Source organism: Dermacentor variabilis, chromosome 10, assembly GCF_050947875.1.
Source record: "Dermacentor variabilis isolate Ectoservices chromosome 10, ASM5094787v1, whole genome shotgun sequence".
Lineage (NCBI taxonomy): Eukaryota > Metazoa > Arthropoda > Arachnida > Ixodida > Ixodidae > Dermacentor > Dermacentor variabilis.
In genome coordinates, this window is record NC_134577.1 from 21,766,337 (window position 1) to 21,786,938 (window position 20,602).

At 41.5% G+C, this 20,602-nt stretch overlaps 1 protein-coding gene across 1 annotated transcript in view; it reads right to left on the bottom strand.

Moving 5' to 3' along the window:
- Positions 1–334: 334 nt before the first annotated feature.
- The window catches only part of LOC142560117 (uncharacterized), a 79,705-nt gene continuing 59,437 nt past the window's right edge, over positions 335–20,602 (bottom strand). Inside the window, exons 3-5 of the mRNA XM_075671943.1 lie at positions 10,781–10,859; positions 4,770–4,903; positions 335–871 (exon numbers count right to left, since the gene is read on the bottom strand). Of these exons, the coding sequence (XP_075528058.1) occupies positions 10,848–10,859 (12 nt within the window). The 3' untranslated portion in view covers positions 335–871; positions 4,770–4,903; positions 10,781–10,847. The remainder of the gene's footprint in view (positions 872–4,769; positions 4,904–10,780; positions 10,860–20,602) is intronic.

Here is a 20,602-nt window from a genome sequence, read left to right on the forward strand (position 1 = left end):
CCTACCCTTGGCGTAGGTCTTCACTGCCGTTCTAGAGTCACACAACACTGTAGTGCATCCGGGGTCGGAGACTGCCAAGGCAATGGCCACCTCCTCCGCCCGGTGCGCCTCTCGAGTCTGGACGCTCGCCGCGGTCTTCGTTGCACCCGTCGATGCCCCGACAGTCACCACCGCGTATGCGTCGCTGCTCCCTCGATACTCCGCCGTGTCCACGTAGATGGCGCCTTCTTCTTTGGCGTGGAGGTCCGCGAGAGCCCTGGCCCTCGCCAACCTCCGCTCCTTGTTGTGCTCGGGGTTCACGTTCCTCGGGATCGGGCAGACCCTGAGCTTTCGTTGATGCTATCCGGTATAGGTACGTCTTTCTGCTGCTCGCCTTCCCTCGGCTCGAGGCCAAGGTCCCGCAGTATCTTTCTTCCGGTTCTCGTTTCAGAGAGACGCTCAAGTTGCGCCGTTCTCTGTGCTTCGGCTATTTCATCCAGCGTGTTGTGGACTCCCAGCGCCATGAATTTTTCGGTGCTCGTGCTCCCGAGGAGGCCGAGCGCTGCCTTATACGCCTTGCGTATGGTGGCGTGTATCTTGTTACGTTCGCTCGGCCTCCAGTTGTGGAAGGCGGCCACATACGTTATGTGGCTAACTGTGAAGGAATGAACGAGCCTAGTCAGGCTGGATGAGTCTCATTGCCGCAGCCGCTTTGCCCGCGAGCTTGTTGACCGTTTCACCGTTGACTCGGTTTCGCCGGATGAGCAGCCCGAGCACTCGAATCTTCTCGACCTCCGGTATTACTTGTCCTCCCGCTGTCTTGACTGTGATCTTGGGCCAACAGTGCGCAATCCAACAATGCAACAAAACTAATTTTCAAACGGCTGATAATCTATGAACATAAATCGAGAAAAACAACAAAATGTGGCTACACAGTAATAAGTGTATACACACACACACATACATACTTACACACATATATATAGACACACATATAAACATATGCACACTTGTCGAATAATCAGGTATGTTGTTAGTAAGAACTGTTTTAGAAGCCGCCGGAAACAGTGTAGTGAAGAGCATGATTTAACATTTGATGGCAGTGAATTCCAAAATGAAATTGCGGAAAGGAAGGCTGTCATTTTACCATAGTTAGTGTTGACTTTAGGAAGCAAGAGATTATTATTTTCAGAAAACCGCGTGTTATTTGTATTGAAAAGTTGCGTTGGGGGAAGTATCTCAGTTGGAATGTCACTGTTTCTACTTCTATACAATATAAGACCTAGTTTCAGTTGAAATGTGCAGGTTAAGGGTAGAATTTCAAGAGTGTGAAAAATGGGCGCTGCTGATGTGGTGTATGAACTGTGCGTAATTATTCGGACCGCCCGGTTCTGAAGGTGAATGAGGGATGTCAGATGTGCAGGATACGTGTTGCCCCATGATGAAATGCAGTAAGGCGACTGTTAACGAAAGCGTAGTAAAGTGATTTTAGAATATATTGCTGAAAAAGTCTTGTCCGAATGAGCACGCGGGTGCCGAAAGTAGTCTTCTTAGTGACAGAGTTTACGTGAATGTTATACTTAAGTTGGGGGTCTAATGTAACACCAAGGAAAGTAATAAAATTAGATGGGGTAATGACGTAGTTATCAATGTATAGTTTAGGGGTTCTTGTAGGCGTTTTTTGGGACGAGTGAAATAACATAAACTTTGTTTTAACAGGGTTTACGTTTAGCAAGTTATTTTTACACCAAGAAACAAGATTCGTGACATCGGCGTTTAACTTTCTTAGTAGACTGTTAATGTCTTTATCACTAGTGAATATCGTCGTATCGTCAGCATAGAGGATGCACTCAGAGCAGTTAAGCGATGATGGTAAGTCATTAATGTAAATGAGGAATAGCAGAGGACCCAAAATTGATCCTTGTGGAACGCCCTGGTTGGTTGTTATTGGAGTGGATAAAACGCTCCATATCTAACAACCTGGGTTCTGTTAGTAAGGTAGCAGGTCCACAAATTCCAAATGATTCAAGTTTAGCATACAAAATGGAGGGTTAATAGTGTCAAAAGCTTTAGTTAAATCAACAAATACCGCTCCTGCCCATAGCCCACTGTCGATAAACTGTTTTATGCTGTCAGTTAGTTTTATCACTGCTAATTCGGTTGATAAGTTAGCACGAAAACAAAACTGCTTAGGTGTCAAAAGGTTAAATTTTGTTAGGTAGTTCGTTAGGCGATTAACAAGGAGCTTCTCAATTACCTTACTAAAAATGGGAGTATCATTATAGGGCGATAACTAGAAAAGGTATTTCGATCACCTTTTTTAAATACTGGGGTTACTTTTCCTTGTTTGAGACTCGGAAAAGCGACGGTACGAAATGCAGTGCTAATAATATCAGAGAGGACAAAAGATAACTCATGAGCAACAAGTTTGATTTGAGATAGATGAATTGAATCTAGGCCACAGCCTGCGGTCTTGAGCCCTATTATAGTGTGATGAACTTCATTTGGCGAAGTGGGTTTTAGAAAAAAAGGAGTGAGGCAAGCGGGGCAACTTGGGCAAGTTAGGGACACCGGCTGCAGAGCTCTTGAAGAATGATTCATTAAATGAATTTGCGACATCTATAGGATTAGTTAGAGTGCTGATGCCGTCCCTAAACGCTGTCACAGGTGTGTCCTGTTGATTAAGATTTAAAAATTTTTTAATTACATTCCAATTCTTTCTCCAGTCATTCCCATTTTCGAGCACTTTATTTTCATAGTAGGTTCTTTTAGCCTGTTTAAGTAAGACGGGGAGATTTTGTGAATACAATTTGAATCGAGCCTTAAGGGCGAGGTTGAATGGCTGGAGTTTTAATTTTTTGAAGAGGTTATCTTTTTTATTCATAGAGCGCAGTAGTCCTCTAGTGATCCACGGGTGTCTGGGGGTGGAGTACTAACGTGATATGGAGGATACAGACGTACAAGTATTTATAATATCTGTTAGTTTCTCATTTAAAGTGCTGAATGCTTTGTTAACACAAGATTCCTCGGATAACAGGCCCCAGTCACAGCCGGATACCAAATCCACAAATTTTGCTGAATTGAAAGAACTCTTAATAACCATTTTATTTTTATAAGTAGTTTGAGTATTTAGTAAGAGAAAAATTGGATAATGGTCTGTCAGATTAAAATTGACCACACCAGTTTTTTTATTAGTCATGACATTACTTCATGACATGGTCGATAAGCGTATTTTGACCGGAAGAAGCGCATCGTGTTGGAAAATCTAGTAAAGATTCCAAACCATGTCCAATGAAGCACTTGGAGTATTGGACACAAGAACTATCGTTAATATTTGTAATGTTAATGTCGCCGACGATGATTACAATGTAATTTTTGGTAATGAACGAGTTTAATAAACTATCAAGTTCACCACAAAAATCATCGTAAGATGATGATGGGGAACGGTAAATTGAACCAATGATAGCTCTTTTGTTGGTTGGTAGAAAGTGATTGTCAAATTCAAGCCAAACTGATTCGCATTTGGCCATGGAAAATGAGATATCTGCACGCCGTTTATAAGATAATGTGTTGGAAACAAATATTCCCGATCCACCGTGGCGATCAGCCAGATGATGAAAAAATTCAGAATGATAGCCCGGTATGGAAAATAAGGTATCGTAAGCAGCAGATAGCCATGTTTCCGATAGACATATGAGCAAAAAATGGTGATTGGTTAAAGTAAGAAAGTTAACGATATGATCAAAGTTTTTGGGTAAACTTTGGACGTTAAAATATATGATAGAAATCTGAGAAGTGGACAAAGAACTAAGTAGTTGCTTCAGCTCATGAATAGTGTGTGACGCCATGGTGGTTTCCAGTGATCAAGACACAATTCAGGTAAAAATGGCTAGATCATCGACTCCAGAGATGCGGTACACCCGACTGTCTGTAGACTTTCTTGCTTGGATACGGCAGTTGTCGACCCAGAGGAACTGTCACTGCTTTTCCACTGATAGGGTTTCTTTAAATTTATCTAGTCTATCTATGTAGTCTTGGTTTTCAACGCAAATGCGACGTAGTCGTGTGGCTTGGCCTTTAAAGATGCCTGGTTTGCAATACCTGGGATGGTGGCTCATCTAGGTACTGTTGCTTGTCGAAAGGTTTCCTATACATCCCTGTCTTTAGCACCCCATTTTTTTTTTTGCTCTCTCCTTTCTTTCTTTTCTTTTCTCCCCGCCTGCCCACTCTCCCGCTCTTGTCCCCTCGTCTTGGGAACCACACTCACAGACGTCAGGCGACAGCGCTCATTACCTCTGAAGGCTCTCTCTTTATAACCAACCGGCACCGACAACAACCGCACATGACGTCACTGCAATAACCCTTTAAAGCTAACATGTCGAGACTGAAGAGGCCGCCTTTGGCGAAGATAGGTCCTCCTATCGAAACGTTGGCCCTTTTCTGAGACACCTTATCCCTGTTTACAAACTTTATACCACAGGCAACTTTTTAAAAATTTGAACGTGTTCACTTAAACACCCTGTATAGCAGTATCCTGGCAATTATATACAAAAGCGCTTTATTGCTGTCGTACGTCAGCGAACTTGAAGAGCAGTTGTTGATGCAACAGCCTATTCATTCACAACATTTCAGATGCTAAATAAACGTAGGAACAAACTGAGACCAAGGTTATACCTGCCCTAAAAGCCACAGTTCCATACATTTCAGCCGATTTGACTGAATGAGCTTAGTGCTTTGATCTTTCTATTTTAATCGGGAAGATGCTGGTGTAAGATGGTAAAATTTTCAACCTTAAAGTGAAATACAAAGTTATTTCACTGAGCAGTCAGCTGAAGTCGGGCCATATTACTCATGGTGAACATTCTTCTTCCACAAGGCGTCTCGCTCGCAGGGAGAAAGCCAGCCTGGAGCGCCTGCAAATGAACTGAGATATGGCAAACCACTCGTGAACGACACACGCTATATTCTTGATGCTTAACCTAAGTGCGCGACAGAAGAAGATCAAGGACAACGTGCAATAAGTTCTGAATTTCCGTTATCAAAGAACCTGCAGGTAATTTGGCATAGCGAAGCTGCAGGGGAAGTGGAATGTCTTTGCCGCATCATATATAGTATATCCTGTTTACTATCATTCGAGGAGTGCTGAACAATTCCTCTTCCTTTAACGATTGGCCCTCGCTCTCCACACATTGTCGCCTTGACTAATACATGACCTTCGACTAATGGCTTCCGAAATCTTTGAACATGCCAATCGCTTCGGAATTGATCGGCAGGATTGGGCATGGCGTCGTGGAAGCAGCGTATTCGACATTTCTAATGACAATCCTTATTCATGCATTCTTTTTATTTAGATCACGCTGGAGTCCGTAGTCGAAGCAAGGGTGGCATAGTACAATGAAAGCTAACAAATTAATTAAAGCAATGCACAAAAATAGAAGCAGTGAGAACATGGTTAAGTAGTACACACACTGTAATAACTATTTACTGGTAAAGGTCATGCAACACTGCGAAGCACTAGTCACGGACATTCATTTGACAGCCAACATAGTTTGAATCCTGGGGTCATGAAGAAAACGCTACATAATTTTCAAATTTGGGGTTATTAATTTCCAAAATGGCTTCACATGGTAAGATTCACCGATAGTCTGAGAAAAAAGGAATACTTAAAATATTAGTGAGCGCGAAGTGCAGTTCAAGGGTGGGAGCATGCTTACGTCTAGTTTGTCTAGAATTTCTGTTACTACTGATCTCAAAATTGTCTGGGCTTCATTTACGATACATTACCAGAAAGTAATTATAAGTGTCCTTTATGCCCTCCTTCTCCATTATCCACCTTCACTAGCGAAATGCTAGTGAAATACGTATCCTCACATGTTCCATCATCGCCGCTTTATTTACTAGTCAGTTTAAGCCTTACAAACATTAAACTGAACACTCGAACTTTAGGATCGCCACCCGTGACAATATGCTCCATTATTTTGTTGTTGTTTTTTTCGCAAATGGTAGTGCAACATACTAGGGATACGTCTTATGCCTCAAATGCTCTCAATCGAGTACACACTACGCAACGTAACTTCACTTCTATGATGCACTTTTTTCGACCTTTGAAGAGGAGCGGAAGAGGTTTTAGAAAGTGAATACCGAATGCCTGTAAAATGAGGCAGATTTTCAATGTGAGCACTCTGACAGCAACTCCAACGAAAATGTGCAAGCAATGAAGCATACAATTGACCGTTCAGCTTATCCTAGCTTCAAGCAACTCTAAATTGTTCCAAAGACTCGGCACCAGGTAGTGATCGCATCATTTATGAAGTGATCAAACACGTACATTCAGAAATTCTAAAAACACTTCTATCTTTTTTGAATGCTATGTTGGGAGCCGCATACATTCCATTTGCTTGAAAGAAGCTATTGTTGTCCCCATACTTAAAGAAGGGGCGAACTACATCGACGAGATACGTAAGGCACATCGGTTATATATATTTAAAAGCAGATGTAGCCTGTGGCTAACAGTTCAAAGTGTGTAAAAGTTTTGCACGCCTTAGCGGTAATTACGTTCTTCGAGGATTGTAGCAGCAGGAACTGTAGAACACAGACACAGAAAGGAAAGAACAGATGCGAAAGTAGCCGCAGTGTCAACTGATTTCTTGATTGAAATTTATGTGTTTTATATTAGGTGCCCGAATCTGGCTCTTATCTACTTCTCACTAAAAGGGACGAGATTTGGCGACAAAATAAAAAGCGCGGGAATTTCAATAAAGAAATAATTTGACAGTGAAGCTATGTCAAAGTCTGTTCGTTTCTGTGTCTGTGTCCCACAATTTCTGCTGCTAAAATCCTCGAAGAATGAACCAACTAGCTCAGTTAAACCCCGCTTTGACAACAATTAAGGGTATCTGGAGCGTTATAACTGTGTTCTAGGAACAGTGCCGAATTTAATATGCTACCCTGGGAGAACTGTAAACATCAAGAAGATCACATCTATTAAAACGGGTGGAATATTATGTGTAATTTCTTCAGCAAGTCCCGGAAAGCGTATATGCTGGAAGATTTCAAACAGACCAGTGAGATAGGGGCAACATTTTAAAGTGTGGGATTTAATTATAGGCCACTGAAATGTTTATTGCAGCTGCTGAAAAGAAACAGCTTCACTGGAAATTGGGTTGCTATTCTGCAAGGTCACACAATTCTGCACTCTTTTGTTGTGTGTTCGTACCGTTAGCGACTGGTAACTCGTATAGGCTCAACTTTGTGTGCCGCCTAGAAAGCTGATATTCGGTATTTGTTATAATTATTCGTGTAGCAGTCGTAATTTGGCTAATGACAATCGCGACAACCATTTTTGCAATTCCAATATATTAGCCAAACGTTCCTGTATTACTTGCAATAGATTTTAAGTAAAGGAATATTGTTTTGTATGCTGCTGTCACTCACTTGAGTTTGTTTTGTACTAAGTGTACGGAGCCTCTGTTATGATTAACACAATGAACAAATTATTTATACCGTGCATCAGCATGGACTGCATCATTTACTGTGTTCTATATCTGCTTGCTACAGCACCAGCTCTTTGCAGTTCCATTTATGATCTTCCTGGAGTGAGTGACCACTGTGTTTTTCACTTCATGGTAAATGTACAGGTTGATCAAGCATCAGCGTAATCATACTAAGCATGTAACAAATTGTGGAGCTGCTGAATTTCATGATGTTAATCATAAGTTTTGTGTTTCCATCGATGAAACCTCTCAGGGTTTCTCAAAGCAGTAGCTAAACGCCAAGTGGAAACTATATGAGTAGTAGCGTCCCTTACAAGCGCTTGCTACACTAAGTCTAGTAACGTCTAATAAGCACGTGCTTCGTTTAAACAACCATAAAGTGTAAACGAATGCTTCGTTTTGCTAAAGTTATCAACTCTGCATCACGTTGGGATAACTACAGCTCGTTAATTGCAGATTATAAAGAAGAGCTGAGATCACCAGAGGGTATATTGTTTAATAATACTCTCAGTTTTATGCTGACTAGCAATCTAAGACAATTTCCGAAGGTTAATTATAAAATGTGTACTTGCCATGCTACACTTCAGACACGGCCAAAAATTTATCCATAGTGAAGAAAGTGCCAGTGTCATAAACAATATGTTTTCCTTGTCGTTCTCGTATCATGACAGTTTTCATAATCCTGATTATGGTACACTTGTGTTTCGCACGATGCATTTGATTTGTTTACTATTCGGCAGATAGATCAGTTTTATGGAGATGTTGAATTAGCCATGAGAGAAGTGCAAACTCATCATACTATAGGCATCAGTGACTTCAATGCAAAAGTGGGGAAAAATCAGGCTAGTCAACAACCAACTAGCGACTACGGCGTCCATTCTAGGAACACTAGAGGAGAGATGCTGGTAGAATTCGGGGAAATGAATAAGCTGCGAATTATGAACACCTTATCCTAGTTCCTTAGCATTGCTACAGACAGTGGACCTGGAAAAGCCCTAGTGGTGCCCTAATGGGGAAACAAGAACTAGATTTCATACTTTCTGCCAATCCTGGAATAGTGCAGGATGTAGAAGTGTTAGGGTCAAGTACAGTGATCATAGGTTAGCGAGGTCTAGAACTCACCTCAATTTGAAGGGAGAAAGAGTAAAATTGGTCAAAAAGAAACAGGCCAACCGAGACACAGTAAGGGTAAAAGCAAACAGACGCAGGCTGGTACTTGAAAAAAATATTGCGCCTTAGAGCTGAGACATGAATATGACATATAGGTAATGAATGAAACCATAACTAGGCTGGCTTCAGAAGCGGCAACTGAAGTGAGAGGTAAGGCATCAAGGCAACCAGTAGGTGAGCTCTCCCAAGTAACAAAGGAGCTAATAAAGAAACGACTAAGAATTGAAGTTTCCAACTCAAGTGATCAGATAGAGTTCGCGGAACTCTCAAAACTGGTCAACAGGTAGAATATACAGGATTTCCGAAATTATAACGCGAAAAACGCTGAGGAACCAGTAACAAATCGACAAAGCATGAAATCAGTGAGAAAGAAACTTGGCATAGGAGAAACCAAGATATATGCTCTGAAAGATAAGCAGGCTAATATCAGCATTCTCGAAGGTATAATAAAAGTAGCGGAAGAATTCTTTACTCACCTGTGACCTGTACAGTACCCAGAGGACTCAGAAATACTCCATTTGAAACAATAATGAACAGGATGCAGAGACTCTTCTTATAACTACACACGAGATCAGAAGGGCCTTGCAAAATAGGAAACAGGGAAAAGCGGCAGAAGATGGAATAATAGTCAATTTAATCAAAGATAGAGAAGACACAATGCCAGGAAAACTAGCGGCACTCTATACGAAGTGTCTAACGACTGCAAGGGTCCCAAAAAACTGGATGAATGCAAACATTACACTAATCCACAAAAAGGGAGACGTTAAAGAACTGAACAATTATAAATCCATTGGCTTACTCCGAGTATTAAATAAATATTTACCAAAATAATCTCCAATAAAATAAAGACAACACTGGACTTAATCAACCAAGGGAACAGGCTGCCTCCAGGAAGGGGTACTCTACAATGGATGACATCCATGTCATTAATCAGGTTACCGAGAAATCCGCATAGTATAATAAGCCTCTCTATATGGCTTTCATAGATTACGAAAATGCATTTGATTCAGTAGAGGCACCAGTACTCATAGAGGCATTACGTAATCAAAGAATACAGACCGCTTATGTAAATACCTTGGAAAATATCAACAGAGGTTCTACAGCTACCTTAATTGTACACAAGAAAAGCAGGAAGATACCTATAAAGAAAGGGGTCAGACAAGGAAACACAATCTCTCCAATGCTATTCACTGCGTGCTTAGAAGAAGTATTCAAGCTATTAAACTGGGAAGGCTTAGGAGTAAAGATCGACGGCGAATACCTCAACAACCTTTTGTTTGCCGATGACATTGTTTTGTTCAGTAACACTGGGGACGAGTTGCAACAAATGATTGAGGACCTCAACAGAGAGAATGTAAGAGTGGTGTTGAAAATTAATATGCAAAAGCCAATTATAATGATCAATAGCCGGGCAAGGGAATAAGAGTTCAGGATCGTCAGTCAGCCTCTAGTGTCTCTGAAGGAGTACATTTAGCTAGGTCAATTACCCACAGGGGACCCTGATCATGAGAAGGAAATTTACAGATGAAGAAAAATGAGTTGGAGCGCGTGCGGCTTACTGGAAGCTTACCAATATCATTGAAAAAAAAAAGGTGTGCAATCAGTGCATTCTAATGGTACTAACACAGGGGGAAGAAACTTGGCGCCTGACAAAGCAGCTCGCGATAAAGTTATTGTCCTGTTGAAGAGTGATGGAACAGGACATTAACTAGGGCTATTGTGTTCACAGACTCATTGACTGTAGTCCGAGCCCTAATGAATGTACGTAAACATAAAAACACTTTAATGAACTGTATACATTGCTATGCTCAGCTTATAGTGCTAAACAAATGGTCATCCTATGCTGGATACCTGGCCACTGTGGTATAGAAGGCAACGAAGCTGCTGACGAGAAAGCTATTTCAGTAGCTTTTAGTGACACGAACATAAACATACCCATCCCAGCCACAGATCTTAAAGCATACTTGCATCACAAGCTGAAAATACACTGGCAGCAACAGTGGAATGCTCAGATATCTAATAAACTGCACTGGATAAAACCCAAATTAGGATATTGGGTATCGGAGAGAACATCACGATATAACGAAGTGCTCCTTTGCCGATTAAGAATAGGACACACTTACGGCACTCACTCTTACCTCTTGACTGAGAGGTATCCTCCGACTTGTAGTAAATGCGGCCAAAATCTCACAGTCCTGCACGTTCTTATTCAATACCCTGCAATAGAAGCACAGAGAAAAAGGTATTTCATTTCTGCATATCGCGAAAATATTCCTCTTCACCCGAAATTTTTTCTTAGCAATGAACCGCTTTTTAATCCGAAACTGGTCTTAGAGTTTTTAGCTGAAACAGACACTCTGGAAATCATTTGGCAATGTTATGTTTTATTCCGTCATCTTTTTAACGAAACCCCATTACCATAGCCCACAGCACTACTTAGTCAGTGTCATTATTTTAGCAACTATATATTTTACGCCATCCACAGCGACCGCTTTTAGGCTTTTTTACATCCGTGTCACATATACCATGAGAAATTCATTGTCTAATTCATTGTCTATACCACTCACAATGCACCGTTAACATCACCTTTGTCATGGCGCTCTTTGGCCATACCTGGCCCTTGTGCCATAAAACACCACACATCATCAAGAGTGATGGAACAAAAAATGTCAGGCATAACGTTAAGGGATAGGAAAAGAGCGGTGTGAATTAGAGAGCAAACGGGTATAGCCGATATTCTAATTGACATTAAGAGAAAAAAATGGATCTGGACAGGTCATGTAATGCATAGGTTAGATAACAGGTCTACCATTAGGATTACAGCATGGTTGCCAAAGAAGGGAAGTGCAGTCAAGGACGGCAGAAGACTAGGTGGGGTGATGAAATTAGGAAATTCGCAGGTGCTAGTTGTAATTGGTTGGTGCAGGACAGGGGTGATTGGAGATCGCAAGACGAGGCCTTCATCCTGCAGTGGACATAAATAGGCTGCTGCTGATGATGATGATCATTATTATAATTGAAAAACTTAAAACATTCTGTTCAGCTGGTGCGAACAGCAACTCTATAAGGTTTTTATTAATGCTAAAGTATGCAGCTCCAGAATTCTCTCTCTTGAAGCTAACTGTCTTCCGGATGATTGGAATGTGGGAAAAGCTATTCCTTTCTTTTACTAGTTTTGTGGCAAGCATTCTCGTTCATCTCATATTAAATTTCGAAGCGTATAGATTGCGAGTGAATCAAGCAGAATCATGGAACTTCCAATTTATTGTCATACAGCTAAATCCCTAGAATATGACGCACTTTTTTAGAAGGCTTAACACTGTTCACGAAAAACATTATCGAGGGAAACGTACAGTGGCGTACCAACAATACTTCGAATAGGGGTGCGAGGAGTTGGCAAACCACGTGCGATCTGATCCTCTACTAATCCACAAAAATGGAGACATTAAACAATTGAAAAATGTTAGGCCCATTAGCTTACTCCCATTATTATATAAAATATTTACCGACATAATCTCCAATAAGGGCAACACTGGACTTTAGTCAACCAAGGGAACAGGCTGGCTTCAGGAAGGGATACTCTACAATGGATCACATCCATGTCATAAGTCAGATTATCGAGAAATCCCCACAGCACGATTGGCTTCTCTATATGACTTTCATAGATTACAAAAATGCATTTGATTCAGTAGAGATACGAGCAGTCATAGAGGCATTATGTAATCAAGGAGTACAGACCGCTTATGTAAACACCTTGGAAAATACCTACAGAGATTCCACAACTACCTTAATTCTACACAAGAAAAGCAGGGAGATAAAGAAAGGGGTCAGACAGGGAGTCAATCCCTCCAATGCTGTTCACTTGGGAGAAGTATTCAAGCTATTATACTGGGAAGGCTTAGGAGTAAGGATCGGCGGCGAATATCTAAGCAACCTTCGTTTTGCCGATGACACTGTTCTATTCAGCAACACTGTAGACGAATTACAACAATTGATTGAGGACCTTAAGAGAGAGAGTGTAAAAGTGGGGCTGAAGATTAATCTGCAGAAGACAAAGATAATGATGAATAGCCGGGCAAGGGAACAAGAATTCGGGATCGCCAGTCAGCCTCTAGAGTCTGTGAAGGAGTACGTTTATCTAGGTCAACTATTCACAGGGAAGCCTGACCATGAGAAGGAAATTCACAGAAGAATAAAAATGGGTTGGATCGCATACGGCAGACATCGTGAGCTCCTGACTGGAAGCTTACCGTTAACATTAAAAAGGAAGGTATACAATCAGTGCATTTTACCTGTGATGACAAATGGGGCAGGGACTTGGAGACTGACAAAGAAGCTTGAGAATAAGTTAAGGACTGCGCAAAGAGCGTGGAACGAAGAACGCTAGGCATAATTTTATTAGACAAAAAGAGAGCGATTTGGATCAGAGAGCAAACGGGTATAGACAATATTCTAATTGACATGATAAGAAAAATATGGCGCTGGGCAGGTGATGTAATCGTAGAGTAGATAACTGTTGTACCGTTAGGGCGACAGAATATATTTGCGGGTATATATATATATATATATATATCATCAGCCTATTTTATGTCCACTTCAGGACGAAGGCCTCACCCCGTGATCTCGAATTACCCCTGTCCTGTGCCAGCCGATTATAAATAGCACCCGTAAATTTCCTAATTTCATCGCACCGCCTAGTCTTCTGTCGTCCTCTACTGCGCTTCCCTTCTCTTGGTGTGTTTGTGTGTGTGTTTGTGTATATATATATACACACACACACACACACACACACACACACACACACACACACACACACACACACACACACACACACACACACACACACACACACACACACACACACACACACACACACACACACACACACACACACACACACAGTGTTTCAGGTAACTTCAACCAAAGATTAAACATATGCAACTTTCACGTTGCAGGACGGAAGCAAGGTAATGTTGTCTGCCGTCACTAGGAGATAGATTATTTTTGCGCTCTGCCTAACTACATAGTCTAAATAATTAATCAACTTCTCAAACATTATAATTCGATGAAGAGTGTCAATGATTATTGTACACCAACATTGAAAACTTCAGATACAGCTTGCTGTTGCTCAATATGTGCTACTTAAAGGTGATTTCCCGAGCGAGAAACAAGCCTGCGAATGCTCGCAAAGCGCCTCGAGCAGGCAGACGCATGGCAATTTTGCTTGTATTCACGGGCTTCTTTCGCACTCGGAAAACCACTTTTCCGTAGCACGTGTTGAGCCAAGATGCTGTACCGGGAGTTTCTCATGTCGCTCTACAATTTTCTTATTACCACTTTTCATCTAATTATATTTGAGAAGTTGAGTAAATATGTAAAATTACTCTAAATAGATGGCATAGAAAAAATAACCGCAAGCGGGATAGCAGAAAATGAATGTGGAGTAGCCCGAATGGCGAGACTAGAAATGAGATAGACTTCCTACTCTGCGCTAACCCTCGCATCATACAAGATGTGGATGTGCTCGGCAAGGTGCATTGCAGTGACCATAGGATGGTAAGAACTCGAATTAGCCTAGACTTGAGGAGGGAACAGAAGAAACTGGTACATAAGAAGCCGATCAATGAGTTAGCGGCAAGAGGGAAAGTAGGAGAATCCTGGATCAAGCTACAGAACAGGTATTCCGCTTTAACTCGGGAAGAGGACCTTAGAGCTGAAACAATGAACGACAATCTTATGGGCATTGTTAAGGAGTGTGCAATAGAAGTCGGTGGTAACTCCGTTAGACAGGATACCAGTAAGCTATTGCAGGAGACTTAAGATTTGCTCAAGAATCGCCAATGTATGAAAGCCTCTAACACTACAGCTAGAATAGAACTGGCAGAACTTTCCAAGTTAATCAACAAGCGTTAGACAGCTGATATAAGGAACTATAATATGGATAGAATTGAACCTGCTCTCAGGAATGGAGGAAGCCTAAAAGCAGTGAAGAAGAAACTATGAATAGGCAAGAATCAGATTAGAACGACAGAAAGCTGAGCTAGTTGGTAAGGATTCATTATGCAAAAAAGAAGTGAGGCGTGCAGACAGGACACAAGAGTAGAGAAGTGGACAACACGAACGCCGACTATCAACTGAAGGGAGCACTGAGGCGAAAAAAGAAGACACAAAACTCATCTGCGCATGCTCAGGAATGGTGCTACCACGTGTCAGTCGGGTACACGTGCCGGTCTACGTGAGAGATGACTGTTAAGGCACTTAATCTCTTCCTTATGTAATCGAAGGCTGACTCATGCACGTACTTCCACCATTATAGATATGCCATGCCTCTACCATAAGACGCGTATCTTCATTCTTATGCCTGTACAATATCGCGCATTCATCGAACTCTGGCGTGCAGTTACAATCTCGGCAATGTAGCGAAAGATTAGAAGGCGACCCACCGGTTAACAACGTTTTAGGTTCCATTAACCTCTGATTGATACACCGTGCCGCTTGCCCTACGTAGAACTGGCCACAGCTAAGGGGAATTTTATAAGCCACACCCATACGACATTCAGTAAAACTGTTATTCTTATTGTGCTTCAAGGGACAAATATCTATTCATTTCTTGCATTCTACCAGCTCCTTTTTTCTCTGTACGGCAGCGCATATCTTACCCAGCTTATTGGGAGCACTGAAAGCAACATCATATCTACTTGCAACTTTTTTAAGCCTGTGCGACACTGAATGAATATACGGAATAGCCACTACTATTTTTTTGCTATTACTGCTTTCTATAATCACGTCCGTCCCTCTCGAAAGCGACTTCTTCAGGCACTCAGCCACAGTGGCCACCGCTACACTAGGATAACCTGCTTCTAATAGGCGCTGGACCTGCGCATTAAAATTGGCGCTCATTTTGTGCATGCAGGATCTGGTGAGGGAAGACTTAAGGCACGACATGGCAATTCCGTTTTTTACTAATTTAGAATGCTTGGATTGAAAGTTTAGCAACGGCTTCGAAGATCTTGGGGAGTACTGCCAACAAACATGGTTTTGTTCGAAGATCAAGGAAATGTCAAGAAACTGAATTACACATCGCTGAGGAAATTCCTTGGTAAACTTTAATCCTCCCCCATAAAGTTTAAATTGATCACTTACTGAGGTAGCAGCGGAATCGAATTCTTCCGTATTGCAGAAAATCAGGTAATCATCAATGTACCGAAATATCTTGATAACGCTATCACCTAAGGCTTTCTCTAAGCAGTTGTCAACCTTACTCAGGTAAATGTTGCTAAGAATGCTGCAACCTTTGAGCCAATACAAATGCCTGATTTCTGCAGAAAAACGCCATCTCTCCATCCAATCAGCGTTGACTTCAAGTACATCGAAAGAATTTCTAGAAAAGCTGCCGTGGAAACACCGCATCTGTCAATAAAAGCCGATTCTTGCACTTGTTCTTTAATGCACTCATTTACGGAATTTAGTAACCCGTCATGCGGCAAGGAATAATACAGGTCTTCGATATCCATACTAAAAGCTGTACAATCACCAGGATTTTCCTCTCTCAAATACTGAACTAGTGCCTGAGAATTACGTAAGCAAAAGGGGTCTGAAAAAACTAGTGAAGCTAAGCAGTTCTGTAGGTAACTGGCGACACAGACCTGCCGCGTCCCTTTCTCTGACACTATAGCACGAAAAGGAATTTCTTGTTTATGGGTCTTGGCCGAGAAAATGGAGCATAAAAGGTCGTTAACCGGTGGGTCGCCTTCTAATCTTTCGCTACATTGCCGAGATTGTAACTGCACGCCAGAGTTAGATGAATGCGCGATATTGTACAGGCATAAGAATGAAGATACGCGTCTTATGGTAGAGGCATGGCATATCTTTAATGGTGGAAGTGCGTGCGTGAGTCAGCCTTCGATTACTTTACATAAGGAAGAGATTAAGTGTCTTAACAGTTATCTCTCACATATACCTGCACATGTACCCGACTGACACGTGGTGGTACCATTGCTGAGCATGCACAGATGAGTTTTGTGTCCTCTTCTTTTTTTGCCTCAGTGCTCCCTTCAGTTGATAGTCGGCGTTTGTGTTGTCCACTTCTCTACTCTTGTGTCCTGTCTGCACGCCTCACTTTTTTTTTTTTTTTTTTGCGTAAGAATCAGATTTGTGCGTTAAGCGACTAAGCCGGCAATATCATTACTAATATGGATGAGATAGTTCAAGTGGCTGAGGAGTTCTATAAAGATCTATACAGTACCAGTGGCACCCACGACTATAATGGAAGAGAGAATATTCTAGAAGAACATGAAATCCTACAAGTAACGGCGGAAGTAGTAAAGAAAGCCGTTGGAGCTATGCAAAGGGGGAAGGCAGCTGGGGAGGATCACGTAACAGCAGATTTGTTGAAGGATGGTGGGCACATTGTCCTAGGAAAACTGGCCACCCTGTATGGGCAATGCCTCATGACCTCCAGCGTACGGAATCTTGGAAGGACGCCAACATAACCTTAATCCTAAGAAAGAGGATGCCAATTACTTGAAAAATTATAGACTGATCAGCTTACTGTCCGTTGCCTACAAAGTATTTACTAAGGTAATCGCAATTAGAATCAGGAACACCTTAGTCTTCTGTCAACCAAAGGACCAGGCAGGATTTCGTAAAGGCTACTGAACAATAGACCATATTCACACTATCAATCAGGTGATAGAGAAATGTGCGGAATGTAACCAACCCTTATATATAGCTTTCATTGACTACGAGAAAGCGTTTGATTCAGTGAAAACCTCAGCAGTCATGCAGGCATTACGGAATCAGGATGTAGACGATCTGTACGTAAAAATACTGAAAGATATCTAAAGTGGCTCCACATCCACCATAGTCTTCCATAAAGAAAGGAACAAAATCCCAATAAAGAAGCTCGTCAGGCAGGGAGATACGATTTCTCCAATGCTATTCACAGCGTGTTTACAGGAGGTATTCAGTGACCTGGATTGGGAATAATTGGGGATACGAGTTAATAGAGAATACCATCGTAACTTGCGATTCGCTGATGATATTGCATTGCGTAGTAACTCAGGGGACCAATTGCAAGGCATGCTCACTGACCTGGAGAGGCAAACCAGAAGGGTGGGTCTAAAAATTAATCTGCAGGAAACTAATGTTTAACAGTCTCGGAAGAGAACAGCAGTTTACGATAGGTAGCGAGGCACTGGAAGTGGTAAGGGAATACACCTACTTAGGGCAGGTAATTACCGCGGATCCAGATCATGAGACTGAAATAACCAGAAGAATGAGAATGGACTGGGGTGCATTTGGCAGGCATTCTCAGATCATGAACACAGGTTGCTATTATCCCTCAAAAGAAAAGTGTATCACAGCTGTGTCTCACCAGTACTCATCTGCGAGGCAGAAACCTGGAGGCTTACGAAAAGGGTTCTACGTAAATTGAGGACGACGCAACGAGCTATGGAAAGAAGAATGATGGGTGTAACGTTAAGGGACAAGAAAAGAGCAGATTGGGTGAGGGAACAAACGCGAGTTAATGACAGCTTTGTTGAAATCGAGAAAAAGAAATGGACATGGTCAGGATATCTAATGAGGAGGGAAGATAACCGATGATCATTAATGGTTACGGACTCTATTCCAAGAGAAGGGAAGCGTAGCAGGGGGCGACAGAAAGTTAGGTGGGCGAATGAGATTACGAAGTTTGCAGGGATAACATGGCCACAATTAGCACATGACCGGGGTAGTTAGAGAAGTATAGGAGAGGCCTTTGCTCTGTTGTGGGCATAGCCAGGCTGATAATGATGAAGTTAAAAAGCCTGCAAATGCATTTGCCTGTTATTTTTTAATTTATTAGAAGAAATATACGTATTTTTTGATCACACATGATGAACCACGGAGGCCTGAAAAAGTATTTGAATTTGCATTTATTTTTTTGACAGTACACAAGTTTGTATATATGATACAGGGCCAAAAAGCAGTGAGTGCCCAGAGGTCTCTGATCTCGCCCAGTATAAGCACTGTAGCGTACATAAGAAAAAAAGTATTGTTATAGACAATTTTTCTAAGTAGACAAGGAAATGTACTTGGTGTTTCAGTCTACATACAGCAGAAATGTATCGCTTGTTAAGGTAATAGTGTGGCCGTGATTATACACAACGTGTAATCAACATATACGGCTTGCAATATTCACAAGAAAAAAAAAGGCAGCAGATGTATGCGACCTTGGAGAATAAGAACGAAATGTTCAGGGAAGCTGTTCCTTTCGAACAGCTTCAATGAAAGTTTCCGTTTCTTGTAATTATATCACATAGTTTAAAATGTTGCCCCTATATGTCAGTTCCGCTTGAAACCTTGCCCACACATAGTGCTATGGAGCACTTCTTTTTGGTATTTTCTTAAACGGACAGTAATTCATTAGCGTGCATCTTACTTCATGATGCCGTGATGTACATCATGGTACATCACGGTACTTCTTTGCCAAAGTACCGTGAAGAAGTACCGTGATGTACATCACGGTACTTCTTTGCCGTGATGTACTTCTTTCCTCCTTGCTCCCCCCCCCCCCCCTTCCCCTGGCCCACTCAAGTTTTTCGAGCTCTGATATCGGTTGAGTTCACAGTTCTCCCAGAGCGGGAGGATAAATTCTGCTTTGTTTAGTAAAACTCACTCATAAAGCTTCGGATCACTTGCTTGTATAATTTGCTACAAATGTCAGAATTATATAGTCGCCTGTATTTAAACTTTACTTACATAGTGTCAATAATGCGCCCTTTGATTTCGCCAAATATAAGCAATGCGTCTTATTTCGTTCACCGAGGACATTGCATAAAGCATCTGGGAATGCCTTATGACGCATGAAAAAATAGGGGGCAAGAAACTACGGCTCAGTCATTATCTGCAACGCTTGTAGCTAGACCAGGAAATTAAACATCTTTATCGTACATTGAACTCACAATGACCCCCCTACCCTTTCCACTAAATATTAACCTGTTGTAACCAACAGCTATGTCGGACCAGTGGGAAGCCCAACAGAAAGTGGCCATGTCGCACATTCTAAAACTTGAATAGGGATTTTTTTAAAGATGTTTGATCCAACCTCATATATCTTCGCACAGCAAACGACTAATTTTTGCTCACTTTTGTCTTTGTGGCAGTTATAATTCTGTCAGGGCTGTGGTTTCAATTTTGCCTCGCTTGGTACACAGGCTCATAACACATTAGAGTGCTTGCATGCATAATTTATGGCAAAAGTCTCAATTACCCATCTATATTGATCTTTGTCTGAATATCAAACATTACCTGGTCCTCAGAGTCACAAGCTATAAAAATGCTGCTTCCTTTAGTTCAGTGGGGACACAGGCAACCCATAATATTACGCATGAAAAAGTAAAAAAAAAAATGAACGAAAGAAATGAGGATTCAATAATTATTCGTAACACTTGTAAATAAGCCAGACCCGCAGAAACTTCGCCACACATTGTACTTAAAATGCTGACTATTCCGGCATCGCATAAAATATCTGAAAAGCAGAGTTCTCTTGGGACATTTGAAAACCTAGCTAATTACAACAATGTGATACTTTCAAATACTTGCTTACAGTTTTTTTAAGCGATATTTGATCAACACGAATTTAGCATCGCACATAAACTTGGCGTATCATTTCCGCTATGTTTGCAAAATTTCAGCTAAGTTGTAGTTGTAACTATGTCGGCATAGCCGTCTATTCTATAGGAAAAGATGTAATTACCCCCTCATTTGGAACACTGCCTACATATTGCCCATACCATGCTCCTAATTTCGCCCAGATATAAACAAGATGCCTTGTTTGGCTCACCAAGGACATCGTAGAAACAAACTACGCATCGCGTATTTATTTATTTATTTATTCATTAATTCGAGTACCTTACGGCCTCCAAGTGGACTATTATATGAGTGGCGTTACAAATTTGGGTGCGAGCAGAAGCAGT